At 40.6% G+C, this 23,382-nt stretch overlaps 2 protein-coding genes across 2 annotated transcripts in view; one reads left to right on the top strand and one right to left on the bottom strand.

Annotated features, from left to right (window-relative positions):
* Window positions 1-1,702: 1,702 nt before the first annotated feature.
* Window positions 1,703-23,382, bottom strand: part of ncf4 (neutrophil cytosolic factor 4) — a 29,880-nt gene continuing 8,200 nt past the window's right edge. The window contains exons 4-10 of the mRNA XM_071503446.1: window positions 23,134-23,204; window positions 22,272-22,399; window positions 18,618-18,666; window positions 10,387-10,485; window positions 6,538-6,689; window positions 5,718-5,783; window positions 1,703-2,141 (exon numbers count right to left, since the gene is read on the bottom strand). Of these exons, the coding sequence (XP_071359547.1) occupies window positions 1,934-2,141; window positions 5,718-5,783; window positions 6,538-6,689; window positions 10,387-10,485; window positions 18,618-18,666; window positions 22,272-22,399; window positions 23,134-23,204 (773 nt within the window). The 3' untranslated portion in view covers window positions 1,703-1,933. The remainder of the gene's footprint in view (window positions 2,142-5,717; window positions 5,784-6,537; window positions 6,690-10,386; window positions 10,486-18,617; window positions 18,667-22,271; window positions 22,400-23,133; window positions 23,205-23,382) is intronic.
* The window catches only part of LOC139635896 (parvalbumin-7-like), a 35,788-nt gene continuing 22,771 nt past the window's right edge, over window positions 10,366-23,382 (top strand). Inside the window, exon 1 of the mRNA XM_071503448.1 lies at window positions 10,366-10,623. The gene's annotated coding sequence lies outside the window, so the exon portion shown is untranslated. The remainder of the gene's footprint in view (window positions 10,624-23,382) is intronic.

The raw sequence follows: 23,382 nt of genomic DNA, 5'->3' as shown, positions 1-23,382 counted from the left end.
GTGTGTCTTTACATGAGCGTATTTGTGTGAGCGGCGTCTGGGAATTACATCAGGTTTTACTTTTTCTGTTCTGATGTTTTCAGCCCACAAGCATTAAAACAAACAAACAATCTTACAGCTTTTATACAAAGCATAGCAACATAATATTTCTGTAAGAGTGGATTATAGTCATGTGCATCCACATCATTTCTGTGCAGGGCAGTGTGCTGTGTGCTTCACAGGATCAGATCAACACCAAAAAACCCATTAACACCTGAAAGAAAACACTATTTACACCAACATCTGTCCAGGGATCACATCTGGATCTTAGGATAGAGAATTAACTGTGTTTTAGCTGTTACAAAATGACTGTTGTTTTGGACACTGGTTTAAAATAAGTTGGATTTCTCCCTAAACTGGCAGTAAAATATCCCCTTTCAGATTACAGTAGCATAAAAAAATGTAAATTTGCTGTCAAATCCAATCCGTCACAGAATCAACAAGCATAATTTCTTTATGGATTTGTAATTTTTCCAAAAATGCTGACTTCTAGAAAAGGAACAAACACACACACACAGACACAGACACACACACACACACCATAATACTCAATAGAATAAGAATGTCTACACTTACGTATGGGTGAGTATCATTCACCACTGGTACGATAAGCAACTTTTAAAGATGCATAACTTCCACAGTGCCTGGGAGAGGTTGTTAAAAGGAATATGAGGGGAATAACTTTGCATTAAAGATGGGGAAAAACTGTCCTGCCAGCAAAGGCAATATCCGAATTTCCTGAGGCGAGTGTGAATGAAATGCAGACACATGGACAAAACGTGAATACGTGGTGTGAGTGAGACAGAGCCGCGGAGGATACAGTACACAAAAATGATTAAAAAAAAAAAAAGCACAGCACACTTTTTCATTATCGTTTAAGGGTTCAATTTCAAATAAAAAGTTTCACCCTTGGCAACAAATTATAACAAAAAATCAGTAGGCGGTTAAAAGGATTGATCACCACTCAATTGCTCTGTTTTGGGAAAGTTTGTCCCTTAACTAATCCTGTAGTCTTGAGAAGGTGCAGTTAATGATCTGGAAGGAAGATCTTTGACATTATTGTAAAACATGCCAGTTAATGTGAGCTCTATATCCATAAAAGCGACAGTGTTTAAGTGGAGGAATTTACAAATAGGGCTTCATTCTCATGCCTATAAAAAATATTCTCAATGTAAGACCCACTTTCTGCATTTAGCTGGTCCCAGCGCTTTGAGCCGCATCCCCTCTCCGTCTACCCCTATTAAGCTATGACATGTCAGGAAAAAATGAAAAATGTCCCTCACAACACCCAAATCCCAAAGTGATGTCTTCAAATTACGTGTTTTGTGAGAGCAACAGTGCAGAGATTCAGTTTTCAGAGATAAATAACAGGAAGAGGAAAGCTGTAAATCCACACACTGGAGAAGCTGGAACCAGCAAATATGTTTGGCTGTATAAATTAAGAAGCTCTTACTGTAGCTGCATTATTTGCAATTGTGTGTACTCCTGCTGTACTTGAAATCTGTAAATGTTCTGTATGCAGTGTTTTCTTCACCCTGTGCTGAGGCTCCCACGCTAACATTACATACACCAGGCTGTGCACTGCTCTGCTTCTCCAGTGTTTACAGCAGCTGATAGAGACAACTCCGACAAGAACAAAACTCAAGAATGCAAAGCGTAAAAATGTCATTAAATTAGTTTATTATTAACTGAAATGTAGGGACCATTAACTGACACAACAGTGAACTTATTAATATGAATGGAGCTGTGAATGACTGCCAAAGATGAACTACACAGAGGCAACATCTCCAACATTAATCACTTGTTCATTGTTTTCAAATTTGAACTAAATACTAAATATCTATTGAATATCTTCTGCACTTCACTTGAAGCACTTCAGCTCTGTGCTTCTCTCTCAGGCCTCGCTGTTGTAAACAGAAAGATCAGAGACCAAGGTCACATGCAGTTCCCATGGAAACTGATTGACAGGTCTCTTGACCTTGCCCTCCTGACATCTGCTCTCCTTGATCATCAGCTGAATGTCCTCGTCGTCGAGGATACGGATGAGGTCGCCTTCGGGGTCGCGGTAGTTCAGGGCAATGTCGTCCATCTTGAAGACGTTTCTGAGAGAGACGGACAGGGAGACAGGGACTTCAGACTCTGGGTCTTTTCAGACAGTTTAAACCACACACGTGTTTCCCTTTTCACTTTTATTCATTTGAGCAAATGAAATCCCAGCTGTCAGACTCAGATTTGAATCAAATCAATCATACCGAGACTGAAGAATTTCCAAAATATTTAATGTCGAACATGCCCAAAAAGGAAGGTCAAGGCTGTTTTGTGTAAAATTCTAACTTTAATAAATAATCGTTACATGATGTAAATGAATTTGAATAAAGTTAAAGTTAATAAAGTAAAGTGAGCCTCTTGTTATGTGCTTTCAGTGCATTTCTTCACCCGATCTCCTTGCACTTATTGAACAGATGACTGCACTAGAGCTTTAGCGTGTTCACTTTTAAATTGCACAGATTAAAATTGTCTGCCAAATGAGTAAATGTGAATGTAATGCAATGTAGATACAGAAAAGCATGAGAGACCAAGCTTTGTAGCTTCAACATATTTAAAATATGATAAAGACAGAAGGCAACAAGCAGCAACAGCCTGTATTTTGCCTGACTGAGAAGAAGGTTTGCAAACGTTACAGCTGCAGGATCAGTTGTTTATGGCAACTGCACCATAATCCATGTCCAATGTACAGCAACAACTTTAATGTATTTTTGAACCAGTGGCTTATTCACTTCTCTATGGACAAAGAAATATGCAGGACATATTTTGTCTTTCTTTTGTTAGAATTTGTATTTTTTTATAATTATTATTATATTATTATTGTGCGTAGGTCTTATTCTTCTATTTGAATAAACTCGCTTTTATATGTTTCTTTTATATTAAATGGTCGTTGTACTTTAATGTTGAAACCAACATTAGAGGGAAGTCCTGCAGCATATTTCCAGTGAAGGAAATGACTGTCCCACATGGCTTTTGTTGATATATTACAGTTACATTTTTTCCTGAGAGAATTATTACCAAGAAAACATGAGCTGCAAGGAAATGGGTAATAAGTGCAGATAGGAAGTTTGACAACTGCAACACCTTCTCTATATTCAGTGTTTTGCACAAACAAACTAATGTTTGTTTCCAGGAATTAGTTAAGAGAAAAAACAGAGATAGAGAGACAGTCACAGTTTTTATGAGTTTTTCTATTGGCCTCCCGGAGGTACAACATGATCAAGTATTACATCCGATGAAGAACAAGCTCAGAAAGATTCACAGAGTCACTTTCTGCCACAAGCAATGGAAGGAAAAATGGCATTTATAATAGAAGACTTCCACATGGAAACATCTAAATTAACATATAAAAATCAGGACAAGTAGAAGTAAAACCAACATTCAATGATATGATAACAACATGTATGATTACACACTATGAGTAGTGAGTATTGTTTGTCCGGAAACATGTCAGAGCTGATAAGAGATGCAGCAGCAGCATCTCTCTCTGCTTGTATCAGCTGATACAACACTGATGGAGAGTGTGATGACATGTCAGAGTGTAATAATGTTAATGAGAGAATGTGTTAATGATAAAGACAGGAAAGAAAAACAGTTATAATCACAAGTTAATGTGACGTGATGCTATCTGACATTATCACGTTAACTAGTTTTATTCCATTACAATCTCATTTACAGTTGAAACAGGTAATTGTATTTTCATTTACTACATTATGTAGCAGGTAGTTTAGCAACATCTGCAGCTGCTTCACTCTGATTCTTTTCTTCTTCCTCCTCCACCACCACCACCCTCTACTCCCCCGATCTCTTCATACTCCCCCTCACTTTATCAGTGCTAAGCCATATTAAAACTCATCCATCTTACTCCAGGGCACAATAGGCCTGAACACAGAAAAACAATAATGAGCAGATAAGCGGCGGAAATGAACTGATTATGAATGGGGAGGGCTAATCATCATAGCACTCACCTATCTAAATTACCAGATAATGAGAGATACAGGGAGAGGGAGAATGAAAGAGAAAAAGACAGGGAAGAACATATATGATAGTGTAATGACCATAGATGGTGGTGCAGTGGGGGTTGGGATGAGGGGTTGGAGGTCCCACAGGAACGAATTTGACGAGCAGTGATGATTGGCCACTGGCAATTTTCAGGTTTGCAGTGCACAGATATGCTGTTCGTCATTGCAGTCTGGTGACTTGTTCTTCTCCAGACATGTTTTAAACCCTGTAAAAATACACTCACTTTCTCATTGAGAAATCTGGATCAGGCTTTATAATCCTACCCCCACAGCTGCGTGCACTAGGCTACCAGGTGAGACAGCAGCGTGAATCACGGTGGTTTGAGGAGGAAACATTGGAGAGACTCAGCCACAGGTTTTAGCCGCAGTCAGACCCAGACTCAGGAGGTTTTGATGATTCTGTTGTGTAGTTAATTGTTTTTGTTGTTTATCAGCTTGTAACTGGCAGTGACTGACACAGTGTTAGCAGCGGTGCTAATGCAAACTCTAACTCTCTGACAAGGTTTCGGTGACTGGTGAAAGAGCAGTGTGTATCAAGATAGTTAGTGTTAGCAGAAACATCACAGAGATCAGAACGGTTAGCATAGTTAGCATCTTTTAGTTGTTTATGTTGTTTGTTAGCTTGCAACTGGCAGTGGCTGACATAGTGTTAGTGGTTGTGCTGATGCAAACTGGCTCTCTGTACTGATGAGGTTCCAGGTTTATTTTGCCCTCTGGTGTCCCCACAAGTTAACAGGATTGGTTCCTTAGTTATATGACATATGAATCCCTGGCTGTCCAAATCTGTTTTTATGAGACTGTCATTGGTTCCCTGTAGTTCCATGGTGGAAATATGTAGCCATGGAGTTGGCTGCTAATTTCACTCATGATATGTGTTATATAAAAAACATCATATGGACATGTTAACAAGGTTAAACACTTGATTTTCATCAGAGGGAGTCCATCATCCTTGTTCACTGCAACCTCACACACAAAAAACTGAGGGAGTGAAATGCACAAAGGTCACAATCACATTAGTTCATCAGTAAATCTGAGAAGGAAACACTAGATATGAAAATGTGTTCTGCTGTGCACTTATTCAAGAACAAAAAGCACAGATTTGATTTAATTTGTCATCTTTTAAAGTCTGATATGTTAAAAAGTCTTTAATAAAACAGGTCAAACACTTCACAGATGCAGAGGTTAAAGGTTATCGTTCAGAAATGAGTAATTTCTCATTGATGTACGTCTGCTGCACAGAGAACCAGAGGTAGGAAACTGAGGCTTATATAAGATTGTTAATGCGATTATGATGTGAAAATGTGGTGGTTTACATGCTAAATGTTCCACTGACTGCACTCCAAGATTTCATCAAATATCTCAGCTTTGTATTCCATTATCACATTTTTGTGAAGGTGTGGTAATTCACTCACAGGTGTGAGGTTGCGTACAATCATCTTCCCCTTCACAACTAAACAACAGTCCACTCTTAACACCACATTTCTCTCAATCATTATTTCCCACCTGGATATAAATGCTATAAAGACACGATTTTAAATGTCCAACAAAGCTCAGTAGAAAATAAGTGGAAAGAGGTGAGAGGTAACATTTATTTCACAAGCATAGACCTACCTCATACGAGACAGCAAGTCCTTGTACGTTGGCTGGATGGTCAGGGCCTCTTGTACACACACATCTCTGTTAAGAGGAACACAAAAAAGCACATTTATGAAATTGAAAATGTGCCGCTATTTGAAGGACTGGCAGTCATTTGAAAGGCTGATGCACAACTTAAAGTTTGATGCACACCCTTCAAGGTATGACACATAGAAGAAGAACACATGTGAATGAAGGCAAATGAGATTTTGAAATCCCTCAATAGTGTAGAATTGCTTTGTGTACAGCATTCACAAAATCACATTTCACTAGTTGAACTGAGGTGGAATGACTCACTTAAGAGCTTGTTTTTTTTGCCTTGAAGGAAAACAAAAAAGTGTGCAACCTATTATAGATGTGAGCAAGTTAAAATCTAAAACTTTCAAGGTCTTTTAGCTCTAGTTTGGATAAAACTCCACGCTATCATAACCATTCTCACATTCTCATTTAGTTTAAGAGAAACTGTGCATTTGTGGACAGTCTGTGTTTGCCTGAACCTCATTTTCCCCACAATCAGTTCTGCTGCTTATGACGTCCACACAGCAGTGGGTTCAAATGGGGTCACTGGAAGTACGTTGACCAACAACCTGAGCAAGAAAACATTGTTTTGTCTGAAAGACTCAACTTATCCAAAGAGTTAAGACTATTTTCTGTGAAATGTCAGACATATCGATCTGAATATCAAATCTCCACATTACAAAATTTTCTTTTGCAAATTTTGTTTCAGCCTGTTCCTCATTAACATCTAATGACTTATTGCTGTCACAAACACACACACACACAGTCTGAAACAGACCTGGTTTCGACCCCAGAGGGGGTGAGCAGGAAGCAGCGCAGACAGCTGTAGGTGTGGTCTCCACCTTCACTTTCTGAGTCACTCTCTGGGAGGGGCTTTATGATCTTCACAAAGGATTCTGGGAAAATACCTGTCTGATTGTTCACTATGCCCTGAAAAGAAAGCAAGATAAGAGAAGGATGGAAGCAAGAGAAGGAGGGAAGAGGATAAATGTTAGAGTCTCGGAGGATGCGGTGATAAGGCACTGATGGAGAGATGAGTCTGTGATTTAAAGGCGAGAAACAGAAGAAAGCAGCGTGGAGGTGCATCTAGAGACGAGTTTTCCTGACTAATTAGACTATTCATAACACACCACTGATGTTACAAGCACTCGACGCAACCGCACAAGCTTTTTACTACACCCCAGGTGTCTGAGGGTGTTCAGTCTGCATAAACACATGCAGAGACTATTTCATCCAGCACTCACACATTTACAGCAGAAGGAGGCATCAGCTTTATGTAAAAAAGGCAGCCGTCTTACTGAGCTAAAATGTGTAATTTAGGCTACAGTACAATGATGAGAACATCCCGTCGCTCCTGAGATGTTGTACATTCACCATATTCAGTCCAATGCTGCTTGATTGTGTGAAATCCTACAGTTCAAGCATTTAAAGTATCTCACGGTGCAACTCAAAGGCATCAGTTGTAAAGATATTGTAGAAGTAAAAGTTATGATGTTGCAAATAAAAATTTGGGAAAGGAACAGCAAGAAAATATTTTTCTTTCTTATTGTTTCATGGGAAACGATTAGAGAGAAGAGCTTTTGTCTCAGGAGACCTGGACTCAAACTAAAAGCTAAACTGACCCAGGAAAACACTCATACTCATCTGTGCAAGAGAACAGCAGACACATGATGATACACATTATAGATTTACAGTGAAAGTACTTTTATAGGTGAAAAAAGGAAGTCAAAGGGCGATGGAAGAAGTACCTATTGCCTCTATTAACAAATGCCAAATAAGCTTCTTTGTCCACTGTCTTTGTCAATCATCATCACTGACAAATGGAAATCTTCTCTTAATTTGTTATGAATTTGGTTTTCAAATACAGTAATACCAGTTCCAAAAGCACTCCAGCACAGAATTGCTCTTGCATAAAACTTGGGTGACTTGCAAAACACAAATTAAAGGTAAAACGTAATTCAACTAAGGCCAAGATACCCTGACATATAGTCCCTGGTATGGGATCCTACACTTCCCATATTGCAACTCCATACTGTGTTTTTCAGTAATGTCATATTAAACCTTTACTCCATTTACACTTCAAACCTGCTCATTTCAGTCACTCTCTCTTTTAATGGCGACTGAGCAGCATCACTGCAGCATCTGGAGATGAAGTCGGTTTCTCACTGGCAGCTCTGCAGCCACCAGTGATCAAAGTATTTCTCATTTTCCCCGGGAATCCTGAAACTGTTGAGGTCTCTCCTCTTTGGTGTGTTTGAAACATGTACCTTGATGCACCAGTCTGAAAGTTGGATTTGTCACGTTCGCCACCCACAGCCACTCTGTCCAAAGGCACTCAGTCAACTTTTTACAAGTTCTAAGTGTTGCATTAACCTCACCCAATCCCAAAAAACGCCACAAAAATACTAGGGTGGATGCAAAGTTGCCAAAAAAGAACAACAAGAGAGCGTTTGCAGTGTTGCATAAGAATAAATAGACTATCAGCCTTTTCTGTTCGGATTTTTAGGATCTCTGCAGAAAGCCAAGGGCAGGATAAGAGCATCCTCCTCCTCCTCCATCAGTGTTGATTCTCCCTCTCCCTCTCTCCCACCACATCAGCTTCCACCTCGTCTCTCTCCCTCCCTCCCACTCACCCACTCACCCACTCCCGGCTTCTCTCTCACACTCCATCTCAACACCTCACACATTTTTATTAAGCACGTTTCCTGACCTTTCTTTAAGTACTCTGTGACAAAGCAGAATTTCTATGACAACTATTTGCCGGCACCATTGTTCCACTGCTACATTTTCATGTTGAGCAGCTAATTAAAATGTCCCACATCCCCTTTTTGGAAGGCGACAACTTACACGTGACACTCGCAGTGTGTAATCAGGACATTTTGTTCATTAAGTAATTGTTCCTGTAAAGGAAACTGGAGCAGGGCACCTCCACTCACACCAGATACGGCACTTTGTGGTCACTGTACTGTTCTGCTGCCATGTGGGGATGGCACCATTTTTTTTGAGTTTTATTATATTCTGTAAATAACTTTTTGGCTGCTGCAACTTGTGAAGGGACTGTTTTGTGTATTTCCTTTGCCAATTTGAAACATTTGGCAAGATAAAGACACGCAATATAAAAGATATATGTATTTCTTTATTTAAATTAAATGATTATTAAAGCAAAATGGAAATATTCACTACATGTACTGTATGTAAAAAAGTATGTTAACAACATCACATTCATATTGGATTCGTGAATATGTTCGTCCAAGACCATGAGCATACATCTGCTCCTAAAACAACCTCCTCTTTTCTTTAGAGGGTTTCTACTGACTTTGACTTTGAACCTGGCTGCAGGAATTTAGCCACAAGAGCATTAGTGAAGTTGGACACTGATGTTGTTCCAGTATGTCTCTCCCTTTTTAAACCACCTACTCCCACATGATCCTGCTCAACACCTGCTGCTAAACGTATGATAATAATAATACTAGTAATAATAATAATATAGTCATTATTATTATTATTATTGCTGCTGTTACTGTTACTATGATCATTATTATCATTGCATGGTAGTTTTTCCCCTGCTCGCTCTCTCTCTCTCTCTCTCACTCTCTCCCTCCAAGCCCAGGCAGACAGTCGCCCACCCTGAGACCAGTTCTGTTCGAGGTTTCTGCCTCTTTAAAGGAGTTTTTTTTTTTTGCCACTGTCGCCAAGTGCTGCCTGCGACCTGCTCTATTGAAAAGTGCCTTGAGATAACTTCTGTTGTGATTTGACAATATGTAAATAAACTTGACTAAGATATCAGATGGGGTTGAGATCAGGTGCCTGTGCAGGCTAGTCAAGTTCTTCTACATTAAACTGGGAAATTAATTTTAAATAAGCTCATACATGCACGAGGGATGCTACAGCAGGTGTCTGCAAATATGTTCCACGTGCACAGTATGCTGTTGTAAATTTAGGCCTGCATAAGGACGGGCTGTGCAGTCCCTTGTGGTGATGAGGTGATGACTGCATTTACAGAATCTGTAAACTGGATGTTGATATCTTCGTCCCTATGCTTCAGGCCATCTTGTTGAGGAGATGGATGGGAGGTTCAGGTTGCAACCAAATCTCTTTCTAATTTCCTCATCCTTTAATTTCTCTTTTCATTCTGTTACTTTTCATCTTTGTTTCCCTCCATCTCGCTCTCTCATCTCTACATCTCTCATCTTTCTCCCCCTCCCTTTTCCTGTTATAGGATCTTCCACCCTCTTCTCCTTTCCCTCTTTCTTTCTCTCCCTCTCTCCTTCTTGATCCCTCTCCCTCTCTTTTCTTCTATCACTCTCTTCTTTCCTCCTCCATTCTTTCGTCTCACCCTTCCCCTCCACCATCCTGATCCAGATACCTCCTTCTCTCTTTCTTTTCTCCATTTTCTCTTTTCTTCTCCTGTCTCTTCTCCCTGTTCTATATCTTTCCCATCCCTCTCTCCCTCTCACTCCCCATCCATCTTTTGCTGCCTTTCACTCTCCTACTCTTTCCCTTCCTCTGTCTCTACCTTTCTCTCTCCCTCCTCCCCTCTCTCCCTCCCTCCCCCTCTTTCTCTCTTTTTCTCTCCTCCCTCCCTCTCCCACTCTCTCCGTCTCTCTCCGTCTCTCTCCGCTCTTACCTCCAGCCAGTCGGCGTTGACTCGTCGCAGCAGGAAGATCACTTCTCCCCTCTTCAGGTTCAACTCCGCCTTGCCGTTGCCGCGAAAGTCAAACATCGCCTGGGACACACACACACGCACACACACACACAGAAAGAAAAAAACACACACACACAGAAGTGAGTGAGAGGAGAGGAAAGAGAGGAGAGATACGGACACACTCAACACAAAGAAAGAAGAGACGGTGAGAGCGGACAGGTAAGACTTCACACACTTTTTGCAGAAGGACAATAACATGTGAGTATATAAGTGGGAGAGAGAAAGACAAGAAAGAAGGAAGGCATGAAAAGACAAGAATGAAGACATAAAGATTTTTAAGCAAAGAAGATAATTGATGCTAAAAAGAAGTCAAGTTTGGAGCGGAAGGAGACCTTTGTGTGTGTGTGTGTGTGTGTGTGTGTGTGTGTGGTGTGTGTGTGTGGTGTGTGTGTGAAAGAGAGAGAGAGAAAAGGAAAGACAGCGAGGAAATGGGGAGAGAGGAGATGAAGAGATGCTAGAGAAGGCTCATTTCACATGTTCAGTTATGCGGATGTTCTGTTTGTGTGTTTGTGTGGAGCTGATAGTGTCAATGAGTCAATGTAGGTGAGAGATGAGTGAAGGTGTGTGTGTGTGTATGTGTGTATACGTTAGGGCTGCAACTAATTATTTTCATTATGAATTATTACATAGATTACTTTTCTGCAGGGTTAGGGTTAAGGATCAGGGATTATAAAATGTTGAAAAAGTGACATTTGTCAAGGTCAAAGGTCCAGAGCTTCTTCTTTCTGGCCGACGGCCCAAAATCAGAAGATAACCAGCTGACAGTGACATAAAACATTTGAGAAGCTGGAACCAGTAAAAGCTGCTTATTAACTGTTTGATTAATGATTCAAATGGTGAAACAGCGTCGAGATCATGTGACCATCCTGTCTGTATGCATATATACAACATATGGCGTGCTGTATGTGCTGGTGCTATTTGAGTATTTGTGAATCTAAGTAAGTGTGTGTGTGTGGGAGTGTGTGTGTGGGGGATGAAGTAAAAAGCATGTACGAGCAGTTTGCAAAAGTAAAACAGCCTGAGGAGACGCCCCACTACAATGTAAGAGTGTTTGTGTGTGTATGTGTGTGTGTTGTGTGTTGGGGGGTTCAGGTGCTGGGCTGTCCAGGTTGGCATCAGTGCGTCTGGAATAAAAGCCAGAGTTGAATTTGCATTTAAAGTAGAGCTCAGTAGAGTCATTACCGGTGTTTTAAACCTATTTCTGGTGCTCTGCAGAGACTCATCCAACAGACAGATGATAAAGTAGCCTATTACAGACACGCACACACACAGGTGTTGGTGAACGCACAACCACACACACACACATAAGCAACAATAATGTTTTCACTGCACTAATACTTGTATTGTGCAATGATAATAAACTGAATCTCATTTGCACATGCAGAGCCAAAAACAAGCATATGTGCACACTCTTGCCCATATTCACCTACTCACACAAATTTGTGTCATTGAGAAAGAAAGAAAGAAAGAAAGAAAGAAAGAAAGAAAGAAAGAAAGAAAGAAAGAAAGATGAGCAAGTATATTGGACTAAGGATTTTGATGGAGAATTACAACCACAGACAGGAGACCAAGAGATGGTAAAGCTGAAAGAGGAACTGTGAAACCAAAGAAAAAGAACAAGGAGCGGTTAAAGCAGTGGGAGGGAGGTGAAGAAGAGGGGGAGGAAGAGGAGGAAGGTGAGGAGGAGGAGATAAGAAAAGTGAAAGTTAATCGGAGGCGCAGGGGTGCAGCGGGCTGATAGATCACTGCTGTCTTCACGTGGAAATTTCACAGTGAGAGTGACTCTGAGTGAGTGAGTGAGTGAGATAAGGAAGTTGAAGTTACGACTCTTAAAGCTGCACTAATCAATATTTTAGCCATTTTATGACATGGATCGCAATGGCAATGTGGGTCCATCACCTGAAATATCTCAACAACTATTGGATGGATTGAAATGAAATTTTCTACAGACTTTCATGATCCCCAGAGGATGATTCCTGCCGATCCCCTTGTTTTTTCCCTAGCGTCACCATGAGTTTGACCTTTTTCTGAAAACCACAAAGAATAGATTGATTTCCACGAAATCTGGTAAAGAGATCAATGGTCCCTCAGGATGAATTGTCGTCTTGTTGGTGATCAGCAGACTTTGTCTCTAGAGCCAACATCAGGTCAAAAGTTTGAACTGTCCAATACTTTGGTTAATGACGTGCGAAACTCATCACAGTCCCATCAAATGCTGTAATTCACATTAAGTGCTAATTGACAAATGTTAGCATGCTAACACAGTAACCTAACAAAGTGAATGTGGTAAACATTATACCTGCTTAGCATTAACATGTTAGCATTATACTGTATTACTGTAGTTTAAGCATCTTGATTCCCTCCAGGCATTCCCGAGATATGGCAAACACAAACCCAAATCAAGTGCTTTGTCAAGACACAGTGACCTTGACCTTTGACCAAAATCTAATCAGCTCATCCGTGAGTTCAAGTTAATTTTGCACCAAATTTGAAGAAATTCCTTCAATAATAAATAAATTTTATTGCTACTGCTGGCATGAAAAATTGGGTTTGACATGTTGAAAACATTAAGGATTGTACCTTTAAAGTTTATGTTTCAGTGTTGATGTGTGCACATGCGCATGCGTGTGTGTACGTGTATATGTGTGTCCAAAAAAATGAAACAGAAGCTGGTGGCAACTTAATGAAGCTGGGGAGTGAGGGAGCTGGCTGGATTAACAATCCATTGAGATTACCCTGACCCTAAGGAAATACACACACACACACACACACACACACACACACACACACACACTCAAACACTAGCACACACACACTCTTTGACTTCCAGGCTGTTATTTTTTTTTATGCATTATTCCAGACACTGTTTTATTATAGTGTTGGCTCGCCGCTGGCTGTAATTTATAGATGATGTGAAAATGTGTTGGAGGAGATAAACTACTATCTCCAAGACAAACACCAAATATGATGTGACAAAGCAATTCCCCCTCCCTCTACACCTCCTTTCATCTCTCCCTCTCTGTTTCCATCCCCTCACCATCATTGTTCCACTTCTTTATCCCTTTACTTTTATTTATCTTTCTTCCTGTCTCTGTTGCAGACTGTTTTTTTCATCCAATTTGTTCTTTTTTCATCACTCTCTCTACTAATGGTTTAGCCAACTAATAAAATTAGTTTAATTGATGAGTGATCTATAACAACTCAGCTCTCTGGGCAATGCAATGGTACACTATATGAGTGTATCGCAAGCATAAAATCATAAAACACTTACTGTAAGACACAGCTAAACAAAATCTGTCAGGCTGAGATCATTCATTGAGCCTGACATCGTGTAATAGCCAATTTATGCTTGCGAAGGGTACATTTTTATTTATTTTATTTTGCCCTAATGTATCAGTAGGAAGTGAAATATCCCACCAACATCATCTTCACTCGACACAGAAGCTTTGATGGTAGTTACTACATGTGGGAGCAGTTAGCTAAACTGTTTCTGGGAAAACAGTCATAAGCACAACACCAGACCGGTAGGATTTGATTGAAGGCCTACCCCTGTTTTGTCTTATGAGACCTCTGCTGAAAGCTATGTCTCGAATGATCACCCTAATTTTTTTCATTGTTTCAGCTAATAAGAATATTAAAGGTGTAATTAGTCCCATCATAAGAGTCGAAGCAAAGCTAACAGTAGGGTTAGGGAGACGTGAACACACAGTCAGTCTACTGTTGTGAAATCACCTGTGAGGGTATACCAAAGGTGTGCAGAGCCTTCAAAGCAGCTATTTTTAAGTTTTGCTATTGCTACATAGCCAGCATTAACATAGCTATTTACTTGCCAGTTTTGCCAGGAGCTTCAGCCATTGTTGCTTTTAAAGGAATGATGTTTGATGGTGAACTCAACAATGTTTTCTCCTAGGCTGATAAGGCTATGTAGCAACAGCAAAACTTACAAATAGCTCCTTTGCAACACAAAGATGCAGGCTGTAATTCAGAGGTATGAACACAGGCTATTACAATGTGGCCAGATGTTGATCTCTGTTGCTCTGAAATACTGACAGACTGTGCAATGCTTTGGCACCACCACAACCTACGATCCAGCATTTTGCACCATTACTCAACAATCATGCAGGATGAGAGCTAGCACAAAAAAAGCCAGAAGACACCAATTTTCCACCCACAGCAATGTCAATAGACCAGAATGCAATGGAGCCACAAATAGCATCATTTCAAATCTGTCTTCTGTAATATGTGAAATGCAATAGCCTCAATGGTGTTTTTGTAATCCGACCAGCCATGCCAAGCAAACAGAAAGACGGTTCTGTCTCCTCTCACTATATATATACACTGCAGTTTATCCAGGGCAGGCATTTGGGTGCCCAGTGTAGAGCTGGTCTCTAAATGTAGCCACACAGCCCTTGGGTTCAACCAGCCACAGGAGCAATCATCTGGTACAATTAGACTCCCTCCGACCCCGCCTTAATGAGCTTGTTAAACCTTCAGCTCGTTAGTCTGGCAATAGGGAGGAGGAGATGAGAATTGAGTTTTTTTTCCTCTCTCCCTGACGTTTAATGAAAGTGTATTTTTTTAAGTAGATGGCCCACTTCCGAGAAGGCCTGGAGTGAAGGATCATAGGAGGATATGCATGTGCAGTATATTTATAGAAGAATGAGCAGAGGTTGTGAGGATATATCTTTGGAGGTCACTCCTGCTTTTCAGCTGTCACACATAACAACAACAGGATGTATTTCCACATTAGCAAATCCCATGTCCTTCATAAATTTAAAACAAAAATCTACATATTTGATATCAAAACCAATCATGCACACTTTGCATGCACGTTAGTTAGATGAAAACACTGTACACTGCACAACAATGCACAACACTGGTGTCAGCAGTCAAAACACTTGTATTACTACCCAGTTTTTCCATTTCTTTGGCAAAATTCAAGTTGCACCAGTTGATTGTTTGGCAATAATCACTTCTTTTTGCCCATGAGGCTGACAGGGAGCAACATTACTGTACCATGCATTTGAAAAAAGTTCCTGACTTCCTGACAAAGTTAAGTGCTCAGTTTTGCTCTCCAGTAACTCCTGCGGAAAATGTCTGGCTCTTACGCTGCTAAATGCTCTGCTTTTTTTCACTAGCTACCTGCTAAATGTGTGTCTCTGCTGCTTGGTGATGGGCAGGTAGCGTAGAGTGGGTTTAATGGGTTCAAGCTCAAAACACCTGTCTGCTGCTGCTGGAACCAGTTTTGATGAGAGTATTAAGACTGGACCATATAATAAATGTGCTGTGAGACCAAAGGAGGCTACAACGCTCTGTAGAGGTGCAGAATAATTCTCTGTGTTTTTTCACTGACTCCCCTTTTTATATTAGAGTTATGAATTAAAAATGATTTAGTGTTTCTATAAAAAACACAGTCGTGGAGTCTGTGTAAATCCGGTGCTATAATGAAAGAAACTCACACATTAAAACTCATATAATCTGCTGACATATCAATTTCATCACCATAAGTTTTATATTCATTGTTCAAACTCTGTGCGTAAACATATCCACTGATATAAACTGGAAGAAATCAACACCATGACACGGCTGGTCTCCAATATTCTTCAACCTTTCTGAGTCTATGGTAATTTCATCTTAATGGCTCAGATCCATATAATGAACCTTCTGCTGCACAATTTCACTTCATAATACAGTGAACATGCAAATTGTATGGTCATATTTCTTCCTGGTGAGGAGAAGCACTAAGTGTACCTGCATATCCATCTCCATCTCTTCACCTCTCTAACATCCTGTCTGCCCCTTTTTTCTCCTTCATATGTTCCTGCTACTTTAGTCTTTCTCTCCCTTAATTTGTCATGTCAGACAAACTACCCTCAAGCTTGTGTATCATTAAGCTCATGTTAACCAAGAGCAGCCTGTCCCATTGACCTTGTTTGAAGCTCACAGTGCCACAGCCAACAATTACTCATCGCGCTGTGCGGGGCTAAGCCTGAGCTAATACTAAGTGGAGTGGAATGAAGTGTTTTAGCGTAAACGCTAACGCTTGCACCAGCTCTGCTGTGATAAATGCCTGCGCTCTTCTCTTATCCATCAGGCTCAGATCCGCCATTGATCATTGTTTGGACAGAGTTTAACAGCCACTTTGCCTGTGCTGGAAAAACACACAGCAGGACATACACAAACACACATAAACACAAAGAGGAGCGCTCATTTTTACCAGGGAGAAAGAGCTAAAATAAATGTTGAGTAGGCTGGCAGCTTCGTGAGTAGAGTACACCAATGTTTTACTTCTGTGTGGGAGAGAGGGGAGGCAGAGAGAGAGAGAGAGGACAGAGTGGAATGGAAAATGGAGTTGTTGCTCTTAGTTTGCCAATAAAAGACCACTGGAGTGTGCAGTGAGCGACACACTGTGTCTGCGTATAGCTTACAGCTCTGTTTTCTGTGTAGTGCAAGGTTAGGGAAAAGTTAAACACTTTTGCAAAGGGACAAAGCACATAGTTTAAGAGCTGCAGAAACATCAACACATCACCTGCAGACGTATCCTCACAGCTTGTTCTCACTGTAGACAGAGTCACTTACAAAACTGGGGAAAGGTGCATCACACACACACACACACACACACACACACACACACACACACACACAAAGACTCACACTGCAGAAATCTGCTGCTTCTAAAGTCATTTCTGTTGTAACTGAATCCTTACTTCAACTGTAACTGAAACTGTAACTGAAACTGCACTTCAATACAGTGTGAATCAGGGCTTTCATCATCAATAATACTTTTTCAATTAATCAGTGATGTCAGATTCTTATCGAAGCTGAAGCCTGAAGAAGAAGAGAGAAAACATTTCCATCAAGAAACGCCTTCAGTGCTCTTCTTTCAATTAATGAATACTTTCCAGTTCTGATATAACTGATGCTATACCAGCATCTATGCTAACCACTTTGGGAGTTGCTACTGTTGTTAACGAACAGTCAGTTCCTGCTGTCGCCACACCTAATTCCTCTGCCGTAGGATGCTGATTGGTCCGAACCACTGTGGTTCAGCCACAAGCAAATATCTTGGAACCTGACAAGGTGGATTCTCACTTGACAGAAAGCCATATTACATGTGTGTGGTCTTGTACTTCTGTCCTTATGACGACCAATTTGAGTTTCAGGCCTAAAGTGTGAGAATATCTGCTCACTTCTTCTGTCTGAAGGTTTAGACTTCTGAGTTGGGGTTAAGTATTTAGCTGTGATGTTTAAAATCTGAGTCAGAAAATAACAGTCCTCACAAGTGTAGTACAAGTACAACCGTATGTGTATGTGTATTCAAAGCTGAGTCAAGGATTGTGCTGACCATTGAAAGAATAAAAGCCTCCTTGCAGAGTTTAATTGGCAGGTTATTACCACTTCAACCTTTGACCCCAAAGTATGCCCTTTCCTCCTCACCTGGACCTGAACCACACCAGCTACAAATACACACTAACACACAAAAACACACACAAACTGTTAAGTTTTTTCCTTTTCTGTAAAGTGGAGGGTGTGAATGGAATAAAAATGAGAGGATATGAAGGAGAAGAGGAGGAGTGGGAGAGAGGGATGAGAGATGGTCACAACCTTGGAAAGATGCAGAGGGAGAGGAGCGGAAAGGGAAACAAGGACAAACTTAAGAGTTGTTTAAGGGGAGGGGTGTGGTAAGGAGGAGAGGAGGGGGAAGGAGAGACAGCAAAGGAAGGGCGAGGGAGGCTAATATGAAAAAGAGATGGATACAGAAATTATAAAAGGAAGTGAAGCAATGCGGGAACTATTGATGAGGTCAACGGGGTCACAGGCAAGAGGGAGAATAAAAAGCGTGGCACAGCATTTGAGGAATGAAGGCATCCTTATTCATTTGTTTGTTTCTTTTTTTAGTGTTTTCCATACTTTGTTTGTGATTTCCACAAAGTAATGCAGTGTTGTGGGTGGGACAGTGTTATATGTGTATGTGTGAGTGTGTGTGAGTGTGTGAGTGTCATGAGATACAGTGATGTGGAGGGTGCTGACAGGATCATATGGTATTTCTCAGGGTGAGGCAGCGCATCCTACATGGTTGTTTGACTAGGAAGTTGTTAGTCTGTGGAGAGCGTAACCAAAGCAACAACAACAAAAAATGTAACTGCACATACCTCCGCCCTGGGGGACGAGAAGAGGTCCATCTTTGGTTTAACTGTCTTCCTAAAAGACAAACAGAAACAGAGAAAATACGTCTCATATAAGTGAACATTGTCTGCAGGTGTGAAATATGCATTATCCCTTGACGCAACGTAAATTGGACAATTTAAGGAGCTTTAATGTTTGAAATCTGTATATTTTAGCCACGCTAGCAGCATGGCTGAAGAGATGCTGATGTCAGTCTGTCAGTCAGTCTATCACTTGGGTCCACAAACCACAGTCTTTCCCTAATCTTAACCCAAGTGCCTAAACTCACCCACAGACAGGATGGTGGATGCGAACCTCGGTCTCTGGTCTGACAGTTGTGTGCTTTGTATGCGTGCCACCCACCTCAACCATCTCCTGGCAAGTCCACTGCTGTCAATAAATGTCGCAGTTCAGCCATTAAAAACTGTCTCTGAGGATAATTACATTGCCATCTCCTTGTAATTGGGAAAACAGTTTAGTTATATATGAACGTAATTTCAGGGTTGACAGGGTTGGTATAGGATACTATATTTAAGTTTAAGAATAGTGAGGTCTAATCAGTGTTATTTTTCTTATGCAAGAATACAAAACACACACACAAAAAATTATTAAGGATATGTTATTTTATCTTTATGTAAAATAAAAATAAAAATACAACTCTTAATAGCAAGAAAATACAGCCAGTAGTTCAAAGGTTTGAGGAAATTCTTGTTGAAAAAACCTCATCATAAAAAATAAATATGGTGTTTACAGTAAAATATTGTAACTATGAGACAAAATGCATCTGGTTTCTAGGACAATCAAAGAATGAAATGTGTTGCAACACTGAAAAGAGGAAATGTCAAAGTTCCTTGTAAAATGAATGTCAACAAACTGATCATATGTCCATATAAATAAAGGCGGGTCAGATGCAAGAGCAGAGGAAGTAATGAGAGTCTACTTTTGCATCATTTCCTGTTGAGAGAGTCCCCTTTTACCACATCTCCTGCTGGTGCAACCTGACCACAGGGAAATGGGCCAATCAGATGCCCCGGTGGCCGTTATGAATGAGGAAGTAGACCATAAAAAAAGGGTAATAAGTCTTGGTGGATTTTTCTCTGCCAAATTTATGTATCCTCACTTCCATCATTTCCTCGCTACTCAGCTCCATCTTTTTATGATGCAACAGAGAAGTGTAAGGATAAGACAGGAAGAGTCGAGGCAGCACTTCTTTGCCGTCATAACTCAGGACAGCCTCGCTTTGATTTGACAGAAAATATTTTTGTCTTGTTGCACAGCTGTTTCACCTGTCACTGGGCTAGAAGGTAATTGTTCTGTATTTCAGGTCCTGGTTTTACCATGACAGACATAAGATAGATGTCTCATGGATCCATTCATCAACTAAATTTTCATGACTGCATTTATATAAAATATCAGCAAATTAATAATGATTTATTGAAATACATCTAAAACTTTCAGTGATTTTCTCTGGCTCTATATCCATCTATATTTCTTTAGTGCCATCACATAAGCTACAGTACCCAGTTAGTTAACAAATGTCCTCACTCATCAAGTATATGGTTTGAAAGAATTCAAATATAAACATAATTTTCACCTATTTCAAGAGTATTTGTTACAAAATGTATAAAATGTGTCACTTGTTCTTATAAAAGCATTATGTTTGTTACTTTTACTTGCATTACCTGATTGGAATCAGCTACTTTATTCATGCCTAGCAGTGGCTCAATTGTTAGCTGTTTGGTTACCAGCTGACTAACGACGTCCAATCATATTCATGCAGTGTTTCCGATCATTATAATTTGACACCTTCATGCCAACACAGTTTACTGCAGCAGGGCCCTTCCACCACTTTTAAGCTCAACTTTTGCTTTTTTGTGCTTTACAAAGATCTAATGCTCATAGATGTGTTTTTTTTCTGAGGATTAGTTCTCCCAGTAGAATCTTTATTCCCCCTCAAAGAGCAGAGCCTTTTCCAAACATAATCCAACTGGGTAACTATTTGCTATATAAACTTCGGCATTAAAATACTTAACGAAGTTATGTGATACTAGCTCATTGACCCATCAGAAAAGCAATCAACCACTTTAAACCTTCTGAAATATGATGAATTTTGTCCTGATCACGAGCTGGAGGGTGGAGGGGACGAGGATGGGAGAATTGGGAACTGGGAAGAATCCCGTTGAGTGAGAGTCGAGGTGCATTAGCATTGGCTTTGTTTAGACACAACACAACTTCAGCCAGGATGATGTAGGTCTCTCTTATACAACCAATCAAATATCTTTTAAGCGAGATGATAATTATTGCTTAAACATTTCTCTGAGTGTCCTTGCGTTCATGTGTTTGGTGTTTCAACAGCTCACTTGTCCTTTTAAAGCTTCCTGTCAAAGTGCTAACCTCCAGTACTTATTCACAGTAAATTTGTTTGGATACAAAAGACGAAAGCTAGGTGTCAGATCCTGCGTAGACACACAACTTGACTGTACACCACCAACACGTCTCTGTGTACTTGCTTCAGTTCAATTTCCTCTGTCTAAATAACCTCAGTTATTCAATACAGAGAGCTAACAGCACTATCTAGATAGAAATCTAAGTGATAAAAAAAACTTGATTGAATGGAAGTTTTTTCTTTTGCCTCTTAACCTCCTCAAGGATGTACATGAGTCCAGTTTAAAGGTCATGATTGACAGAAATGTAGGGCATAGAGGCAATAAGGGGTTCATTATAAAGTAAAACGCATGTATTATTGATTAGCTGTTTCATAAATTGACAGTAATTTACGAGTCAGTGATCAGTGATTCTTAGTTAAAAACAGAACAATTCACTATTACCATTTTACATTTTCAACAGTGTCAGCATTTTGTATTTGTATGCTTATGGGCTGTTTCAGTGCTTTACTAGTTTGCTTGTTTCAATTCAAATTCATTCTCTGCCATCCTTTCCCTCTCCAGGGGCCTGCTGTGTTGTTGAATTATGGTAACCTCTGAACAATAAAGGCAGCAATTTCCCTTCTTGGTGATCAAAATGCCTCTGATTTTTCAGAGACTAAGGTCACAGAACCTACATGATTTATTATTCAAAATGAAATGTATGCAAATCAGTTTGTGGTACAAACAACTCCCTTCTTCCTTAATTGCAGGCACTTCAGCTTTAAACTCAATTCACTGAGGCTGTCACCTTTGCACCCTCAAACACTTTGTATAATTAGAGCATTGTCTCTTGACCACCAAAATCATTTGTGCCAAACCTGAAGAGATTCCCTCAAGGCATTACTGAGAAATTGTGTTCACAAAGTCAAAACTCTCTTGTGACATCACTGTGACCTTGACCTTTGACCACCAAAATCTAATCAGGGACTCATTGAGTCCAGATGAATGTCTCTTGAAGAAGTTCCCTTAAGGTGTTTTGAGATATCACATTCGTGAGAATGGGACAGACGGAAGGACAACCTGAATACCTGATGCCTCCTGCCCTGGCTGTCGCCGGTGCGGAGGAATATAAACACTGGTTATCAAGGCGTCCCACATGCACACGCAACAGTTTGGGGCAGCTGGTGTTGAGATCTGGTCTGGTGCTACAGGAGTTCTGTTGAGCATTACTACCAGTCAGTCTCTGTTTTGTGCTTGTTAGGCAGGTGTGCTTACACTTTTCGGGTGGGTGGGCGGAGACGCCTGAGGGCTTGTGGTTGGTGCTGGCTGTCCTGCTCTGTCTGGTAGAAAAACATCCTGAGAGCCTCGTCGAGCAGGAACCATATTGGCAGACCCAGCAACCTCTGGGAGAGAAGAGAGAGGGAGAATGAGGCAAGAGAGATGGGAAGGGGTTGGATCATAAGACAGGAAGGGAAGGATAGAGTAAAAAGGGATGGGATGAAAGACACAGATGAAGTGAAGATGTGTAAGAAAGGTGGAGATGGAGGAGAGATGGGAAAAGAGATCAGGGTGGATGGGTAGAGAGGTAAGCAGAGATACAAGAAAGGTGTAAGGAGAGTGGGAGTTTGATGGAAGAGGAGAAGGAGAGGTAGGGTGATGGGAGATTTGAGCGAGATGGGTGGAAGGAGTGGATGAAAAGAGAGGAGATGAAGCGAGAAAGATTACAAGTGCAAGGCGAGCGAAGGCGAGAGAGTGTGGCAAAGTGAGAATCACGTAGGTTGCAGCAAAAAAGAGTAAAGCAGAAAAGAGAAGTGAGTGAGTGGGAGAAAGAGAACCTGATCGTGTTTTTAGCGATGGAGCAACGCTCAAACATGTCAAAAGTCCCACAACTACAGTCAGTCAGACGTGATGTGGGCACAGGGCAGAGCAAAGAGAAGAGAGCAGCAACGCCTACATGTTGAGCTCGATCGGCAAACTACTGCTGAAATATCCGAGTCAGTGCTTATCCACCTACAGCATCACTCAGCCCACTAAGTTGTAGGCTACTGCGCACTGCAGAAGATACCAAGCATGCCAACAATTCTTTCCTTTGTACAAAATTAAAGACTGCATTGTGCACAAGATTAAATGTGATTACCTTCATGTAGGTGTTGAGTTCAGGGATCCTGCTTTCTGCAATCTCCTTCTTGTTGCCGATGAAGACTTTTCCTAAAGAGATATATGTTCACAAAGAAAGAAAGTGGAGGAATAAAATCACTGAGTCAATCAAGAGTTTTAGACCAGGGGTCAGATCTATAATCAAGGCCTACACTATTTCCCACACATAAACATAAATATTTATGGAAGAAACACATGCAGAATATGCAAACCTCACACACACTGCACT

This window comes from Trachinotus anak, unplaced genomic scaffold (assembly GCF_046630095.1).
Source record: "Trachinotus anak isolate AG129_WGS33_773 ecotype Australia unplaced genomic scaffold, CSIRO_AGI_Tana_v1 ptg000019l, whole genome shotgun sequence".
In the NCBI taxonomy this organism is placed as follows: domain Eukaryota; kingdom Metazoa; phylum Chordata; class Actinopteri; order Carangiformes; family Carangidae; genus Trachinotus; species Trachinotus anak.
Note: the sequence above shows the minus strand (reverse complement) of the source record. Positions and strands in the feature narration are given on the sequence as shown.